We start from the raw sequence: 19081 nt of genomic DNA on the forward strand, positions 1-19081 counted from the left end.
AAACTATGCTAACAGGTTGAGGACCTCCTTTCAGATTGCTCAGGTAAAATTGTAGCAGGTAGCATGGTATCACAATATGAGCTGGCATGTGGGTGAAACACAGGGTCAAGTTTTCAGTTACTGTGAATCAACATAGTCCCATTGACTATGGAGCCATGCTGAGTTACACAAGTCAGTACTCAAGCCACTTCAATAGCTTTGAAAATAAATTACCTAGGGCAACTCTTGCAGCAGAGGCATCATAGTTGATCCAAAAAGATACCCACGATAGAATTGTGATCAACGTGGAAGGCATGTAGGTTTGCAAAATGAAGTAACCAATATTTCGTTTAAGCCGAAAACTAAGTGATAATCGAGGATATGCCCCTGAAAGAAGGATGAAAGTGACGTTATGAAAACTTCAGCCATTGATATTTCTGTGTCGGTTGCACTTTTTGAGATAGTCAGTGCTTACCTGTTGTAAATTCCACTTTTTTTGATACCATCTTGTAATCAACAATTGAAAACTGTGGGAGCTCAATATTATTAACTCCTGTTACTGCAGATTCCCCTCCATTCCAGTAAAACTCAATATCATCAGTGGTGTATCCATCTAAAACAAAGAAACACAATTTGACTATTGCTTGTTTGTGGTTTTTTTGGTCAGTTGGTTTTCCAAGCCACACTTTTTAATGAGGAAGGAACCATCATCTATTTTTTCTGGGTTTGGAATGCTTGTTTTTAAAAATGTAGCTACTTGAATCATGAGTTCAATGTGCTGTTACATGAATTCTAAGTTACATACAAGTCATTGTTTTCTTTTTAGTAAGAGGCAATATCTAAGCCAGTGGTTCTCAACTCTGGTCCACCGCTGGTTCAGGGAAAGCCCCTGGTGGGCCGGGCCGGTTTGTTTACCTGCTGCGTCCACAGGTTCGGCCAATCGCGCCTCCAACTGGCCGCGGTTCGCTGCTCCAGGCCAATGGGGCTGCAGAAAGTGGCGCGGGCCAAGGGATATGCTGGCCGCCCTTCCCGCAGCCCCCATTGGCCTGGAGCGGTGAACTGCGGCCAGTGGGAGCTGCGATCAGCCGAACCTGCAGACGCGGCAGGTAAACAAATCGGCCCGGCGCTCCTGGGGCTTTTCCTGAACAAGTGGTGGACTAGAGTTGAGAACCACTGTTCTAAGCGAATGGATACGCAGAAGATTATAAATAAAAGTACAGAAATAAGATGAAAAATTATAGGAGAAGCTGATAGTACTGCTTGTAATTAAGGTTGCCCAACACTTTCCACTAGACCCTGTTTTCAGTGCTCACAATTTTGCCAAACTTTAGTTGTTCAGGTTAACATTTTGTATGCCGGGTGTTTGCCTCAGGCTAAATTTTTTTGGAGAGCTTCATCAAAAATGGTTCAGCCACTTTCGAGAATAGTTTGGGAAATAATTTAGTCCCCTTGTGCATTATAATGTAGTCTTTACATGATCACATACTATATTTAACATAGGACCCCTGCCTCATTTAAGGCACCGGATGAACCTGCTCTGGGAATGAATCAGGGTTGTGCAGTGAAGGAGGCTGTCTGTAGGACTCCTGCCTTTGTTGCGGAAGTTGGGAGGTGTGTGGTAAATGAGGCTGGGGATTACAGGAGGAGAGAGGGCAGCCTCATGGTTAAGGGGAATGCGGGAGAATCCCTGCCTCTGTCACAGGGGTTTTGTGTGATGCTAGTCAAGTCCCTTAAAGCAAACTTTTCACAGGTGACCACTAACTATGTCCTTATTTTTTTGAGTGCCCAACTTGAAACATCTTGTCTGATCTGTGGAAGTGCTGAGCTCTCCCATGTGCAGCTGACATTAATGGGAGCTGTACTTGGAACACATAAAGTGCTATATACGCTAACTACTCTGAAAAAAAGGCCATAGGTGTCTTAAATTAGGAACTCATGATTAGTGGAAACCATTCTAACCTTAATCTCTGTGCCTCAGTTCCTTATCTGTAAAATGGGGATAATACTCTCCACCTTATGGGGAGTCATGAAAATTAATTGTTTGTGAAGCACTCAAATACTATGGTGATGAGTGCAATAGAAAAGCCCAGGAGGAAATGAAAAGCTCTGTCTTCAGAGCAGGGTTAGAGTAGTGTGCAGGTAAATAAGGCCTAGGGCTACACAATAAACAATGAGGAATAAACAGAATATTGACCAACTGTTCATTAAATGAGCTCTGTCCATCTTATGCAGTAAATGAGGCAGGGGTCCTATGGGAAAAAATAGTATATGCTCTTGTAACTAAAGACTACATCACAATGAACATGCGCAAAGAGGTTGGGGGGCAAATAAGATTGCATAGATACCTAGGCCCAGGGGTTACGTGGGTCTGAGCAAACCCAAGCCTTCACCAGTACATCAACATTGCTGTTTTTAGCATGCTAGTGTGAGTCTCTGTACCCGGCCAGGGAGGCTCGCCCCCAGATGCAGTGTAAATATTCTGCGTGCCTGGCCGGCTACTCTGGCTGATAAGTCACGGAAGAAGTAGAGCTCCTTGCACACCCATCCCGCTGTACTTTGCTTGCACTCTGGAGTACTGGGTAAGTAGCCCAATGGGGCCTTATGTCTCCTTACTTGCCCGCACAGCCGAGTGAGGCCTGTGAAATCTAGGCTTGTGTTTTGTTCTTTTTTTTTTTCTACCTGGACTCTCACTGCTCCTTTTACTCCATATCTTGTAATTGTACTTTTTGGTTATTGGAGTCACTTTGTGTCTTCAAAGTATCCAAGGGATTGATCTATTTTTTTAAACTGAGCCCTGAGTATTTGAGGCATTTATTCATTTCTTCTGCAAATACTAAACTTTGAATTCTGAAACTGCAAAACAGATCAGTTGGTTTTGGTTTTACATTTATGCTGCAGGAAAGAAGCTCTCTTTTAGAATTTTTGCAATTATCTTGAGTAAACTGAGCTGCTCCAGAAATGGATCAGGAACCATATTAGGATTCTGTCATATGTTCCCCATATGGTCATTGGTTCCCCTTTACTCCAGAGAGAAAGTAATCTGCTACCTGGAAAAGGTAAAGATTCGGTCAGACTTAATTTACACTGCACAAATTAAATGAAAACATGTATCTGAATTCAAATCTTTAGAGTACAGTTAACTGCACCTTGGCCAGGGTGGATACTTTAGATGGTAAAGATTTAAAAACATGTTTTATGTGTGCCAGCAATATATTTTTACATAGCAAGAAAAGTCAAAAATGTAATTTATCTATGCCAGTGCCTTACTATAGTCTCGTCTCTCTTAAAGGCATGGATAGGGTGGGTGTAGTTTCCTTAGCAACAGTAATGACGCAGGAGCTCTCAGAGCTTGCTCTTTGACTCATGGGACTGCTTAGCAGTTGAAGTTACTGAATAAATATCTTTTGATGCAAATATTTGTGATGGATTGAACAAAGGGAAATGCTAACATGTATTAGCTGTTTGTGAACTACTGAATGCCACTGTTTGTTGACCATCTGAATCGCTTCTAGATAGTTTAGTACTCTTTTAGCACAGATCATTGCTGTTAGATAAGATGAAACTGCTGGCTTCTGGTTGCTCATGCGTACAGCACTCAAGTGACCTCATAGTTAATAGGGATCTCCTGTTTTAGGGCTGTCATGCAATGTGCTGAGCACCCTTGGTTTCCACTGATTTCAAGTGGGAGTTAAGGGCGCTTGACATATTGCTTGATCAGACTCTTTGTCTGCTGGCAAAACTGGTTACAGTAAAGGTCTGGGGAGGGTGAGGGAGAGAGATACCTTATTTTGCAAAAAGCTAAATGTTGTGTATTTGATTTTCTGTAAAAAATGAAATATCTAAAAATAGCAGCTTGTTTCTTCCTTTGGTGCATTTTACATACATTTTTCAGAGTCCTCTGCTAGGTCAAAATGACAATTTTAGAGTTGGTTAAAATGGTCAGTTTGTCAAATTTCTGTACCTTGCTTCACTTTCAGTGCTCAACCAAATTGTTTGATAATGCTAAAATGGTCTGTGGTAGAAAGTGATTAATGGAAATTGTTCTAATTTAAAAGGTGAATTTACTCTGCACAAGTGTTAAAAGGTAAAGGAGACATACTGGTTTTGAAGGGATAGAATATATTACAACTCTGCTACAACTGATCAAAGTACTATAGCTAATTATGTCTTGGGGCTGGAAGCCACCATCATTACTTATGTTAAGTGGTACCTTAATTTTGTGAGACTAATTCCAGACTAAGTGACTTGCACAAGGCTACATGGTAGTGCTGTGAATTGAACCTGGATGCTCCAATTTCAGTCCAGTGCCTTACCTACAAGACCCTTTTTCCTCCCTGCTCTATAAAACCTGTTAAAAGAATGTTAGGGTTCTGTTTATTATTTCTTATATTATATTTATTTTATTATTTCTTATATTATTTGTGGTATTGTAGTGACTTGGAGCCATAGTCATGGACCAGGAGCCCATTCTACTAGGCACTGTCCAAACACAAACCAAAAAGTCCCTGCCCCAAAGAGCTTACATCTAAGTATAAGACAAGAGATAACAGATGGATTTGGACAGATCGATGGGGGAGTACAAGGAAACAGTGAGACAATAGTGTCTAAAGAGGGTGGGGGAACTGGTATAACACAAGCAGCGTGAACAATGTGGTGGTGGCAAACATAATGTTAGTTCCATGCTTATTTTTGGGGTGGGTTTACTTAGGAGGGGTTTAGCTAAATGAGAAGGGAAGAGGTGTGAGCGGGGATAGGAGAGGGCAAGGGGGCAGGTGAGGAGTGCTGCTGAGGTGAAGAACCTGCAAGGAAGGGGGAAGGTTGGGGAAACAGCCAATCAGCACACGGCAGAGAAAGTCTGAGAACAGTCTCTGGTTTTGACCAAAAGGTCCAGCAGTCCCTGCTTCTGGGCCTATCAGCTGGAGTTTATGGCTGGCTGCTTTCTGCAATTGTTCCCCAAAGTCTGCCCTTGGTGCAGTGCTGCTACCTGGGGTGTAGCCACTCAAGACAGAAAGTAAAGTTACAATTTAACCCACAGTTAATACAAAGGTTTTTTTATTTCCCCCCCTGCTTTAAGTTCTGCAGATTTCAGAGGAGCATTTTACCATTTAAAAATGTTTCATGGTCACAACATACTTTAAGCAAGAGAGAAATTAAAAGGAAAGCCACCCCTTTTAATTCAAGAGTCAGATAAGAACATAAGAATGGCCATACTGGGAAAGGTCCATCTAGCCCAGTATCCTGTCTTCCAACAGTGGCCAATGCCAGGTGCTTCAAAGGGAATAAACAGAATAGGTAATCATCAAACCATCCCCTTTTGCCCATTCCCAACTTCTGGCAAACAGAGGCTAGGGACACCATTCCTGCCCATCCTGGCTAATAGCCATTGATGGACCTATCCTCCATGAATGTATCTAGTTCTTTTTTGAACCCTGTTAAAGTCTTGGCCTTCGCAACATCCTCTAGCAAAGAGTTCCACAGGTTGACTGTATGTTGTGTGAAGAAGTACTTGCTTTTGTTTGTTTTAAACCTGCTGCCTATTAATTTCATTTGGTGACCCCTGTTTCTTGGTTATGAGAAGGAGTAAATAACTCTTCCTTATTTACTTTCTCCACACGAGTCATGATTTTGTAGACTTCTATCATATCCCCCTTTAGTTGTCTCTTTTCTATGTTGAAAAGTCCCAGTCTTATTAGTTTCTCCTCATATGGAAGCTGTTCCATACACCTAATAATTTTTGTTGCTTTTTTCTGTACCTTTTCCAATTCCGATATATCTTTTTTGAGATGACGAACCACATCTGCACACAGTATTCGAGATGTGGGCATACCATGGATTTATGTAGAGGCAATATATTTTCTGTCTTATTATCTCTCCCTTTCTTAATGATTTTCAACATTCTGTTCACTTTTTTGACTGCCGCTGCACATTGAGTGGATGTTTTCAGAGAACTATCCACAATGACTCCAAGGTCTCTTTCTTCAGTGGTAACAGCTAATTTAGACCCCATCATTTTATATGTATAGTTTTCCAATGTGCATCACTTTGCAATTATCAGCTTCGAAGATATATAGGACAAAATGGCAGGAGAACTTTTCAGAAGTCAGAGTTAGAAGTGACTGCTTTGGGTGTGTGGCAAAAAGTCCCATGGCCAATAACACTTTTTTGTCTATTATATAGATGCATAATTGCTAGAGCCAGGGCACTTTTTTGGGCCAAAACCTTTTTTGCTTAGAGCAGGGATTTGAACCTAGGTGTTTCACATCCCTGGTGAGAGCCAATAGTCTGGTGGTCTCTGCCAATTGAGCTACTGGAGTAACTGATAGCAATAATAAGTTGTCTACCTCTATGTGCATTAGAAGGCAATAAACACAATTTTTGCCAGTGGATTTCATAGGTACTTGCTGATAGTGAAGGGATAGTGAGATTTGGGAATCCTGGGTTTCATTGCAGGCTCTGGAGGGGAATGTGCTCTAGTGGTCACACTCTTCTGCCCCCCGTGTGACCTCTTGTACAGATTTTCGCTCTTCCCCAACCCTGGCTCCTCATCCCATTTTCCTCGCCCAGCCAATCACAGTCTGCACTCTTCAGGCTTCTCATCCTGGCCCCCATCTGTGTGTCCAGAAAGCACCAGACTCACCTCTCTGGTCTCATTGTTCTAATGCCAGTGTCGTTCTCCTTGCCTGCGGCCAATCCCAGTTCCTCCCTCCTGGCTTCTCTTCCAATTTACTTCTCTCCTCATCCTGGCCTTGGGTTAACCCCCCATCCCTGCTGGCTCCTCCAACCCAATCTCTGCCACCTGACTCCTTGTCTCAGTCTTTGTCAGTCTATCCTAGTTCTCCCCCTGCACCTCATCTATTTACCAGAGCTGTCTCCCCCTCTCTCCTCAACTTCTTCCACCCCCGCCACTGCTTCTTAATTCCATGTTTTTTGCCCAGCCAGTCCCAGGCTCTCCCTTCACCCCAACTCCGTTCCCAGTTTTCCTCTCCTACCTCCCCCGCCCCAGCCTCCATTCTGAGGCTCCCTTGTCCCAGTCTAATCCCCTTGCATTTGAATGAGGCAACTTCCTCCTCCATGCTGCCTGGGCCTGCAAGGTGGTGGTGGTGGGGTGTCATTGCAAGCACTGGAAAGACAGGCTCCTTGCTCTCAGTTCTGGTATCCTAACATGGACCTGGCACAGCTTGCAGCATCTCAGTGGACAGTGTCTTCGGGGAATCTAGCTGCTAAAATCTAAGACATTTCCACTGAGCTGGTACAAATTGAGATTTTTCATAGGCTTATAACTTGGACAAATTTGGGTGGATTTCTGTGGGGACAGAAAAAGGCACATCCCTGACACACAGGCCACCCCCTGCCAAACTTCAATTCCCTTTTTCAAAGAGATTGCCAGAATTTTTTGACATGGGCAAAAGGTGTTTTTCCTCATCTCATTCTTGAAAACAGCCAAATTGTGTTGGCCTAAGTTTTCCAGAGAGTTTCAGCCTGAAGCAGACATCCAGCATGGAAAATTTCAGCCCAATTGTTTAAAGTTTTGCAAAGTTATAAGAAACTGAAAATAGGGTCTTTGAATGGGAAACATCAGGCAACCTTAATAGGAAGTGATATTGGCTCTGCCTGTAATACAGTAATTGGACAGGGACTTTATTATTTGTTTGTATAGGACCCCCTACCTCAAAAGGTCCTTATTTTGATTGGGGCCTCTTTTATATCCGTATTAAATAATATGTGATGTATGTGTTCTAGGGAGCAATACATGTTTCAGTGTGATGGGATTCACCTTGTGTTATTGCCTTACATTATGATATATATGCATTTCAGTAGATGTGTCAGTGGCACTGCTGTCATGAATAAGGACTTGTCTACACTTTCCGGGAGATCGACGTGCGGCGGTTGATTTAGCGGGTCTAATGAAGACCAGCTAAATCAACTGCAGATCACTCTCCCGTCGACTCCTGTACTCCATATGAACGAGAAGAGCAAAGGGAGTTGACGGGAGAGCGTCTCCCATCAACATAGTGTAGTGTGGATGCCCTGTGGTAAGTAGATCTAAGTACGTTGACTTCAGCTACATTATTCAATCTCCCCCTGTAGTGTAGACCAGGCCTAAGGTTTACTCACATTAGCAGGGTTTCGAAGAATCAGGCTCAATATTCAATAAGAGGTTTGTGGTTTGGAAAGAACAAGACAGATTCAAAAAGAGAAATTGAGGTAGGACAGATAATCAATCATTGCACTGCCCTGTTAAAGTGGATGTGTCTTTTAATTCATGGTGAAGAGTGTTAGTACATACAATAAGAAATATACAGTGTGGAGCAGCTACTAATTCTGGCTAGCAAATAATAATAAGCCCTCCTTTCCGGGGTTCCCAAGCCCAGAATAGCAATAAAAATGATAGAAAATTGGTACTAGTGTGGGCTAAACATGGCTCTAAAATATGCTGATTGTTCACTGAACTTCTATACTGTACAATTCCTTCACCAGCTGTTCTTCTCGATGGTGTGATTTCTCTTTCATATATACCTGTCACTATATATAATGATGGAATTTTTTTGTAATAGAAAAAGTAGTATTCGTAATCCAGACAATATTTATGCTGGTGCCCAAACAAAATCTAATGAAATCCTTAACTGATTTCAAAACAAGGTCAAGAACTGGGAATCTGAAGTGCCGAGTAATGGTTTTTAGTCATAATTACTCTGTGTGTATGTGTGTGTGTGTGTGTGTGTTGAATCCTATTTATTCAATTACATTCTGCTCCCCAAGATCAGAATATGCAACTGTGAACACGAATCTTCTCCATCCCAGTCCAGGTGTATTCTTCCAAACAGAGAAAAACAATAACTGACTTTACTTGAGCCAGTGCATGAACACAAAGTATTTTAAAATGCATTTAAAGAATGTTAACCACAAGGCGTGCAAGTATTTAACAAACTTAGAAATCTTATTCCATCATCATCATCATCATCTCTTCTCTTTGATTAGTCAAGCATTACCAGATGAAATAGAGCACAAGGGGGCACTCAAGATCTGCTTTAGTTAGTTGCATCCATGCAGTCCCTGACGGTTTGGGATCCAGTTTCATTTATCCTTCACACTTAATCAAACATTTCATTCCATGTGTGAATTTAGGATCATTCACCCTTACAAAGTGTGTATCGTAAAGGATTACTCATGCTAGCTAATTTTGCATGATAGCAGTTAGTAAAAAGCAGGATTTCAGGATGGAAATGTAAGTAGTTTAATATGTGAAATTGTAACTAATCATGATGCTACATATAGAAGATTAATTTTGGGTTTAATAAATTTCCTAGATACTTTCAGAGAGAATGTGGCCTGTTTTTACACTGACACTTGTAACAGGCTAGTCCATATTTATCATTCAGCTGATTCACCTAGTTTTGGCGCATTTTGTTCATGTAAAGAATGAAAAGGTTTTTAAGCTGTTTAGAAAAAATGTTCTCCTGCAGAAACAAACAGATATACTGAAGCCTCCTGCCTTGTTTAAGAGTTAATTTGCTGGGGGAAAAATCTTTTTCCAGCTCCAATATCTCTCTAGAAATAGAAGAATTGATACACTCTGACTTCAATATTTTCAATTCAGTTATGTAGACAAAAGAAAAGCTATTGTATAGGCACAATAATACAATACTGTATCTTTGTATTGTCAGCAATTGTCAATGCAATACAGCATTGTCAATACAGCCGCTTTACGTTTTCTTAGATCAGCATCTGAGAAGTTATTTAGCATGTATATAGACACAAGTTCCATATGTCTAAAAAGTAACAACACTTAAGTAGGTTGTGAAAGAAGTAAGGTACAAATCTTACTATTCCAAGAACAATTGCTATAGAAGGAGTTTTACTATCAACACGAGACAGGAAATGAGCGATGTGCTAGAGATTACTCCATTTCTTGATATAATTGGGCTCTTTTTTCCTCTCTGCCACTTATATCTGTCATGACTCCTTACAGGATAAAATAATGCAAAGTCTACATTTACCTTGCAGATCCATTCCTATTTTATCACAGTAACGCTCAACTGAGACTGGAGATCCATTATGTCAGGCACTCTACAAGCATGCAACAAGATACACTCTCTGTCCCAAGGAGCTGCCAATCTAAATAGACAAGTCAGACAACAGAAGTATTTAATATCCCTGTTTTACAGATGGGGAACCAAGGCACAAACAGATTAAGTGATTAACCTGTGGTTGCTTTGTTGTAGAGCAAGGAACTTTTCCAGATCTCCTGAGGCCCTTTCAGATGCCTTAACCATCAAACCATCCTTCCTGTCAGTGCTCTATTGCTTGGAATTCCAGCAGACTATCTCATTCTGATCTCTGCTGCTAGTTACATTTTTACAGTATTTCCTTATTTTACCTAATTGCCACCATCATGACTCCATTCGTATCCACCCAGAAACAGGAAGATGAAGCTTCTCTTCATTCTGCCATTAATACATCTCAAAGCACTTGCCACTGGGAGAAAATGGCTCATACACTGATACAATGAACAGCACTACCACTCCCCAAAACATGACCAAGAAATCGAAGATCTAATGGGTTCAGTTTGGAAAGCAGAAGCCCCAAGCTGTTCTTAAGCTGGTATTACCCCACATAGCTGCTTCTTTGCCAGCTCAGAGATTTGTTTTAGGACTGGTCTGTTTATCTACAAATGTATTGAGCGCATGTGCTTTTTTTCATTAAGAAGTTTGGACAAGTTGATAGTAAGGAAGGCTTCCTGTAATGTCTAATGACAGATGGTGGTTTGGAATTGAGAACTTGAGTCAGAACTTGGGACAGCATTGTCTCAAACAGATGCTGATGGAGGGCACTTGGCAGATGGCCAGAGTCTGACAAGGAAATGAGTTTCCAGTTACCTAAAAAAGACAGTGTACTTTTTGAACAATAATACATCAAACAAATATCATGTGTGATGTTCCAGCTGGGGACTTCCCATTCTGTTACTACCGCATGTTGCCTAAAGTCACCATACGGCATGCCAGTCTAGGCTTAATATCAGTTCGCTACCTAGCACAATGGGGATCTGGTCAAAGGGCTAGATCCACAAAGGGATTTAGGTGCCTAACTGCAACTTTAGATGCCTAAATTCTATCTCACCAGTTGTTGTTGGCGGCCTGTGGCCCCACCCTCCTTATAACTTTTACCCCAGAGGTTAGAAGACTTGCTCAGGGCATGGGAGACCTGGGTTCAATTCCCCCCTCTGCCTGATGGGGAGAAGGGAGTTGAAGTTGGGATTACCCCATTCCTAGGAGAGTGCTGTAATCACGGGGCTGTAGGGTATTCTGGGGGCTGGTTGCTCTCAGTCTCTCTTATTGAAGCTGTTCCATTGTGCATAAATTATTAAGTGCACTGTAACGAGGAGACTGGAACCTGGGTTTCCACATCTGGGTGAGTGCTCTAACCACTGGGCTAAAGTAATAAAAAGTGCACCCCCTCCTTAACCTAGTTACTTTTGCAAGAAAGGGTTCAGGCACATGATTCCAGGAGCGGTTTCACAGCTGTGAAACCTGAGCAGAAGGTGGCACCTCCCTTTGGCCTAGAGTTAGGAGCCTAAGTCCCTTTGAAGGGCAGGATTTACGACCCACCGCTCTTCTCAGCATTTCTCCTTGGCTAACTCTAGGCACATCCCTGCTCAGCATGTTGGCTTTTGTGGATCCCATTCTTAGGTGCCTAACTTAGGCACCTGACTGTAGATTTCACTAGGTGTCAGAGTGCCTAAAAGTTAGACTCAGCATTGCGATTCTAAGTCCCCTTTATAGATCTAGCCCTAGGTGGTGGTGTAATCATAATAATGGAGCTATAGATGGAAACTTTATATAGCAGAAGATTTAAGCTACCTTCTTGGTACTTTGGAGAGTCATACAAATTGTAACACTTTTGGCATTCCATGGAAATACTGGGTCCAATACATCACTCCACTACTCTGGGTTTATGCCAGTGACTTCAATGGAATGCCACCAGTGTAAAGCAGATAGATATAAGGGAGAGGACAGCCAGGACCTACATACTGATATTTTTTTAATCTGCTAAGGAATTCAAGTATGAGGGATGCCCCCTCTGATCACTATGGGACACCTTGACGATCTTAATTACTTCCTTACCATTCTTTCCCCCATAAGTTTTTCCCTGTACAACAGTACATAACTTCTTTACTGGCTCCTCTTTCCTTTGCAATAATGCAGACAAACATCAAATATTGTTCTTGCCGCAATTTCCTATTTCCAAGAATACAATCATATATGTACAGGAGCGTTATATCATGATATGACCCATTGCTGACTAGATTGGTGTCAGTTTGATCTTTGGCCTTTATAAGCCACATTTTTACTATTGCTCTGTGTAAGCTGATTTTTAACCAGATGTCCAGGGCCCTCAATTCCTCAATTTTGTGTGTGTAATTCATTTAAGTTTAAGCTCTATTTCTAAAATCCTGTTGGTTTTCACAGTTTGCTTATCAATGAAAAGACTTGATTTTAATTATCATCATAACCCAGCAGGCAAAAGATGACTGAAAACTTAGATTCTTCTCTTCCCACATTCAAATGAACCTTTCTGCAGATATTGTCCATTATTTAACTTCCATTTCAAAGACATTTTGATTGTTACTCTCCCGAAATGAACAGCAGTGATATTAACAGCTTTCTTTGGGTCTTTATTTTTTTAAACAAATCAGGCATGCATTTTTTGCCTCTCATTAGTAGAAAAAACTTACCATTCTATGCTTCCACAAACTGGGTATTGTGTATGTAACTGTATATGCAATATTTGAGCACAGATGCACACTTGACATTTAAAAATCAGCCCTTATATATGCAATCTTCATCCACTAGTTCCTACATATTTGAGCGAGCTGCTCAGCTGGTAATTTGGTATAGCTTCAGTGATTTCAATATGTACTTCCGTGGAGCTACACCAATTTATACCAGACAAAGTTCTAGCCCTTTGACTCTATCCCTTGTTTCAAAATCTTCCTTTCTTTATATGTTATACATCCGATAGAAATCATTGCATTCCCCAATCATTGTCCCCCTTAGTTCATCTTTTATTCCCCATTTTGGACTGCCATACTCCCTTGGTGTTTGTAATGTGTGGTTATGTCATTGCTGGACCATAATCCTGGAAGTTTTTCCAACTGTAAATGCTTTAGAAATTTAAAAACAAAATGAAGCAAACCTATTTGTAAGCACATTAGGTCAACATTGGCTACAGATGTCCAGTTGCTTGGCATTCATTTAATTTAGTCCAGTCAATATTGCATGGTACATAATTTTGTCTACTCATATTGTAAATACATCTTGCCTTTGAGCATTCATTTATTCTGACTGCTTAAGATCTACTTCTATAGCACGCACATTTTGTTCCCAGGCAGATTCCTCCAAATTTAGATGCAACCGTTCTTTCTCCATGATGCAGGCATTGGGAATTCAGGGCCAAAACCGGGTTCTGTTTAAGTCGATAAGAGTTTTGATTTCAGTGGGACCAGAATTGATTGATTGGTGATCCAATCTATGAACCAATGCACAACGCTGCATGTTGTTTACTCATGTCATAATATAAAATATGTCGGCATAACCTGTTTGCATGTAGTGTTAGTGTCACCATGATCATGGTAGAGAAGACAGTTTCATTTTAATCCTAATACAGATGTTTATATTTGACCAAAAGGTTACCCTTTAGGTTGATGCTTGCCCTATGTCCTACTAACCAAGGGTGACCTATAATAAAGAATTAATAAAAATAACATGAAAACTTCAGTGTTGATGCAATGACCACACAGTCCAATATATATCTATTTGACCTTTGTTTTCAAATACTTTTTTTCATCTAGCTGGTCTTTGTGACCACAGTTAAAGATTAATCAAGCACTTTTACAATTACTAGGAGCAAAGAAAAGCCTATTCAGAGCACCAGACCTGAAAATTAGGGAAGATCAGATCCTGATTAAAATCCAGATCCAAATCACATCTATTGTTATAATAGGATAAATCAGAATTCAGTTCTGACCTCAGTTTCATGGGAGAGACCTTGTGCAGGTGAGCCATGACCATTTTATACACTTTTTTCATCTAACTCAGTTCAGAGCCGGGCTAATTAACACAGTGTTTGAAATGCTGGTGGCCCATCTACAGTAGGCTCCCAACTTTGCTAACTGTGGTGGAGAGGAGCTGGTGCTAGCAATGGTGGGGAAAATTTTGCAAAATTACAATAGAGAAGAATTAAAAGTCCTATTCTCTATTGCAGTGGTTTAGAGGAAATATGTCCAAATACCAACAAAATGAGGCTGAGTTTAGAGGTGAGAGGTGGAAGTTCTGGGTACACTCTGCTGCTCATGTTGCCAGAGGTCTCTCTGCTTGAACAATGTGTATATGACACTGCGCATGTGATTTATTTTTTTAAAGGGATGTGATCAAATGTAAAGGGGAGAACTGGGGAGCAGGAAGTTGAGGTGTCATGATTTCTTTAGAACACAATATACTATCTAGTAACTCAACCTTAAGGAAAATTTCTCCCTGAAAGGTCAAAATGAGAAGCCAATGAAAGGAGAGGGTTATAATGGAAAGTTTTAGGCCTTACTAGCCTAATAGGTGTCACTACTGTATAGGCTATAATAGTGATTAAAATTAGAGAGACTAATGCTGTTCAGAGCAGCGTTAACTTTCAAACATTGGCTTCTATCCCTATTGGAGTCAGGAGCAGAGTGTGGCCATACATTGGAAGAGAGCAGGGGACTACTGGTATCATGTCCACCAAGCTGGTCAAGCTACTGTGGTAGCTGCCATCTTGGCTGTCAGCATGGGATTGAACTGGGGCCTTCAGAGCTAAAATCATGAGCTGCTACAACTTGAGCTAAAGCTCCTTAGTGGGGGGCTGTAATAACTCATATTTTGTGTGGATCAGAACAGTAGGGGACCTTGCTTACCAGTGGGTTACACTACCAGATATCAGAGTGGTGGGTGGACTGTAAGGACAACAGAAGGGCAGGCATTCCACACAAAGAAGCTCCAAGATCTGCAGGACTTGGGCTGAATTTCCTTACTGATCCTTAGACTCTGCACAAATTCCACCCTATGCCCCTAGCCTGACTAACACGAAACCTGCCCATGTGAAGTGTTTGAATTAATATCCCTGTTGCATGGGGTTTTCAATGGAATTTGAGATCCTTTGGCACTAAAACTTGAATTCAAGTCCAGAAAGTGATCCTGTGTGTGGCTGGGAGTGGAAGGGAAGGGGATATTTTGAATAACATTAAGTTTTCTTCAGTAGAGTTCTCTGCAGATAACAATAGGATTTAGGGGAAGGCTTGTCCTTTTGGTCGCGGAGAAGTTCATATCTATTTTTAAGATAGGAGTATGAAGGAACTAGATGGCTCAAGGGAATGGGCCATAACTATATTGATTTAAATTCATTGCCACCAGATGGTGGTAGAGTATCTCCTATGAAATGAGTTGCTATCTAACCCAATTTTCATTTGGGTCCCAGTGGACTGTTGTCCGCCTCATGAAAAACACTGTTGGAATCGGCACTACTGGGATGGCTGGTAACGTTAGCAGAAAAACCTCGTCCTGAATACAGATGGAGAGTGGAATGCGCTCCTTTACAGAGGCGTGTCCCGGCACAGCCAGGTTGATGGAGATTGGCGTGACAGTGGGAGAAAGCTTGTATTGCTGCTGCCCAAGCAGCATTGTTCTGTGAATATACTGAGAGCTCGAGTCTCTGGGGCTGTCATAAAGGCACCTTTCACAAAGAACACATTCAGTTAACGATGATAATAGTTAGTATGACAGACCTTTTGGACAAGATTGAAATGTTTAATGTTTCTTCTTAAAAGTTTTCCACTCACTTTGGTTTGTTCATAAAGAGCAAAGTTTCTGCTCTTTCTTGAAATATTTATTGCTGTATGTTTATAGCAAAATAAAATCGTTACCAAAATAAAGCTAGTAGAAGTAGCTGTACATGGAGGAAGTACTAATAAGAATTTTTCCTATGACTGATAACTCTCAGGTAAAAATGCTGTTCAAGTTATGACCATTGGTTGTCCATAGTTGGGAGAGTTGTTTATTACCCCTTCTAACTCCATATTAAATATCTTAAATATTAATCTAGCATTAACTGACCTTGCTGAGTGACCAGGTATATTCATATACAATCAGCTGTGCCTTCATCAAATAAATGATTGAGGCATGTAAGCTCAGATATATTTGGGGTTGGACTCGGCTCTCATAACCTGAACTGAATCAATAGACATATGAATCTTTAAATTCATCCTGGGTTTTAATTGTCTACATTTTAAGCAGCTGTTCACACCTTGGCAGAAAACCAGTAAATGCATAAACTCTGCTAAAGGCCATAAAATACCACGACAATTGTATTAACTCAAAACAGTGCATGCCTGGCCTTCCAAAATGTGAAATGACAAGGTTCAGAGCTTATTTTGTCTGCCTCTGTCTAACTAAAGAGATTTAATATTTCCCTTTTCAACTAAAAAGTTGCCAAGAGCTAACTCAATAGAGCAGCAATCCTGAGTTCTGGTGACATCAATGTGTAGGGCTTGTTTGCCCTCTTTGTGGATGTGAATGTCAGAACTTGTATAATGTGAGAATGCTTGAGGCACTTAGGTATATCTGGCAAAACTCTATAGCTCACAATGATGTAATAGTCGACTGTACCTAATGAGCAGTGGAACTACATCAATTTAAACTCCCTTAGAATGCCATCTGGAGATAATGCAGTTTGAAAAGTATTTCATCTCAGGTGCATATGTACATCTCCAAATGAATTCAATGGGAATCCCTTAAGTTCATTTAAGAGCAGAATCTGGATCAGTTTCTCAAGATTCACAAAAGGACTTGTGGAATCAGTTAGAATACATTTCCAATATACAGTCTTTAATCCCTTGTGCGAGGGGAACAACTTATCTCTTGTTCAAGTCCATACCTCCCTCCCTCCACCAGAACTTCAGTTCTGAGTAACAGGCTGCGTTTTGCCTCTCAGCCTAGCATTAGCCTGATAACAGAACATAACATCCTAATTCTTGGCCTGACTGAGCTGGTATGGAAAGGTTTCTGTGCCAGCTTTTGTTGTCTCTGGGGCCATCAGGAGACTGTTCAGGCCAGTGTAAGTTAGAGCAGTCCTGAGGCTACTCTAACTTATGCTAGTGGGTGGTAATAGGTCCCATGGGGCCATTAGCCAACTAGGGAACACTGAAACATTGCAGAAAAATGGCCAGACCCTTTCCCTGGGACACATTCCCAATATGCTCCCTATGCTGTGGTTACAGCAACTATGCCACCCAGAGAAATCCTCAGCTGTCTGGTTAGGACAGATTAACAGTCCCTTGCGCTGCTAGAACAGTGCATAGAGACTGCACTGGGGGCAAGAGTCTGTCTCTGTCTCCAGTGCTTTCCCTCTGAGCCCCCTAGTTTTGTTACAAATTACTTATGCAAATGAAGGGTAGACACAATGGTTATTTCAATTATTTCCTCTATCATTTCTATCAGCATCCAAGGGTGAGCTAGGCATCTCCAGAAACAGAAAACTTGATTGCTGCTCCAATGAGCATACAAAGTAAATTAGTCATGATGTAACAAAAGTGGAGAGAGGAGACTCATAGACTTCAAGGCCAGAAGGGACCATCATGATCATCTAGTATGACCTCCTGCACATTGCCCACCCACTCCTGTCATAGACCCCTAACTTCTGGCTGCATTATTGAAATCCTCAAATCATAGTTTAAAGGCTTCAAGTTATAGAGAATTCACCATTTATACTAGTTTAAACTTGCAAGTGACCTGCGCTTCATGCCATAAAGAACTAGATAAATTCATGGAGGATAGGTCCATCAATGGCTATTAGCCAGGATGGGCAGGAATGGTGTCCCTAGCCTCTGTTTGCCAGAAGCTGGGAATGAGTAACAGGGGATGGATGACTTGATGATTACCTGTTCTGTTCATTCCCTATGGGGCACCTGGCTCTGGCCACTGTCAGAAGACAGGATACTGGGCTAGATGGATCTTTGGTCTGACCCGGTAGGGCCGTTCTTAAGTTCTTATGCTGCAGAGGAAGGAGACAAACAAACGCCTGGGTCTCTGCCAATCTGACTGGGGAAAAATTCCTTCTTGACTCCAAATATGGTGACCAGTTAAACCCTGAGCATGTGGGAAAAACCCACCAGCCAGACATCTGGGAAAGAATTCTCTATAGTAACTCAGATCCCTCCTCATCTAGTGTCCCTTTGAGGGGGTCAACAAGCATGTGGACAAGGGGGATCCAGTGGATATAGTGCACTCAGATTTTCAGAAAGCCTTTGGCAAGGTCCCTCACCAAAGGCTCTTAAGCAAAGTAAGCTGTCCTGGGATAAGAGGGAAGGTCCTCTCATGGATTGGTAACTGGTTAAAAGATAGGAAACAAAGGGTAGGAATAAATAGTCGGTTTTCAGAATGGAGAGAGGTGAATAGTGGTGTCCCCCAGCAGTCTGTAATGGGACCAGTCCTATTCAACATATTCATAAATGATCTGGAAAAAGGGGTAAACAGTGAGGTGGCAAAATTTGCCGATGATACAAAACTACTCAAGGTAGTTATGTCTCAGCCAGACTGCGAAGGGTTACAAAAGGATCTCACAAAACTGGGTGACTGGGCAAGAAATTGACAGATGAAATTCAGTGTTGATAAATGCAAAGTAATGCACATTGGCTGTGTTAAGTTTTTTGAAATTAGAAAGTTGGCAACCCTAAGCCCTGCCCTCCTCTGTGGCCCCACCCCCTGGCCAGGCCGGAATTAGGAGTGGGGCCGAGGTAAGAGCTGCCCAGTGAGCCCAGGCTGCAGTGGGGAGCCCTGGACTCTCCACCTGCCCTAGGTGGGGGGCTGGGGTGTCTGACAGCAGCCCCCAGCCTGTGTTCCCAACCCCAGGGTGCACTGTCCAGGGCAAGTGGAGGGTCTGGGGCTCCGCACAGCAGCCTGGACTCCCTGGGCGGCTCTTACTACTGCCTGGCTCTGGCTTCTGGCCTAGCTGCAGGAAAAGAGGAGTAGGATGGGGGCCTTGTGGCAAGGGGTCTAAGGCCCACCTCACATCCCTCCCCCAC

General features: G+C 41.9%; 1 protein-coding gene across 2 annotated transcripts in view; it reads right to left on the minus strand.

The window, feature by feature from the left end:
- Positions 1-19081, minus strand: part of GABRB1 (gamma-aminobutyric acid type A receptor subunit beta1) — a 274858-nt gene that overhangs the window by 18731 nt on the left and 237046 nt on the right. For both annotated transcript variants that reach the window (XR_006290112.1, XM_037897844.2), the window contains exons 6-7: positions 455-592; positions 214-366 (exon numbers count right to left, since the gene is read on the minus strand). Coding sequence is in view for 1 of the 2 variants with exons in the window: in XM_037897844.2 (XP_037753772.1) it covers positions 214-366; positions 455-592 (291 nt within the window). In the remaining variant the exon portion in view is untranslated. The remainder of the gene's footprint in view (positions 1-213; positions 367-454; positions 593-19081) is intronic.

The sequence above is a fragment of the Chelonia mydas genome, chromosome 4 (assembly GCF_015237465.2).
Source record: "Chelonia mydas isolate rCheMyd1 chromosome 4, rCheMyd1.pri.v2, whole genome shotgun sequence".
NCBI classification, from domain to species: Eukaryota; Metazoa; Chordata; order Testudines; family Cheloniidae; genus Chelonia; species Chelonia mydas.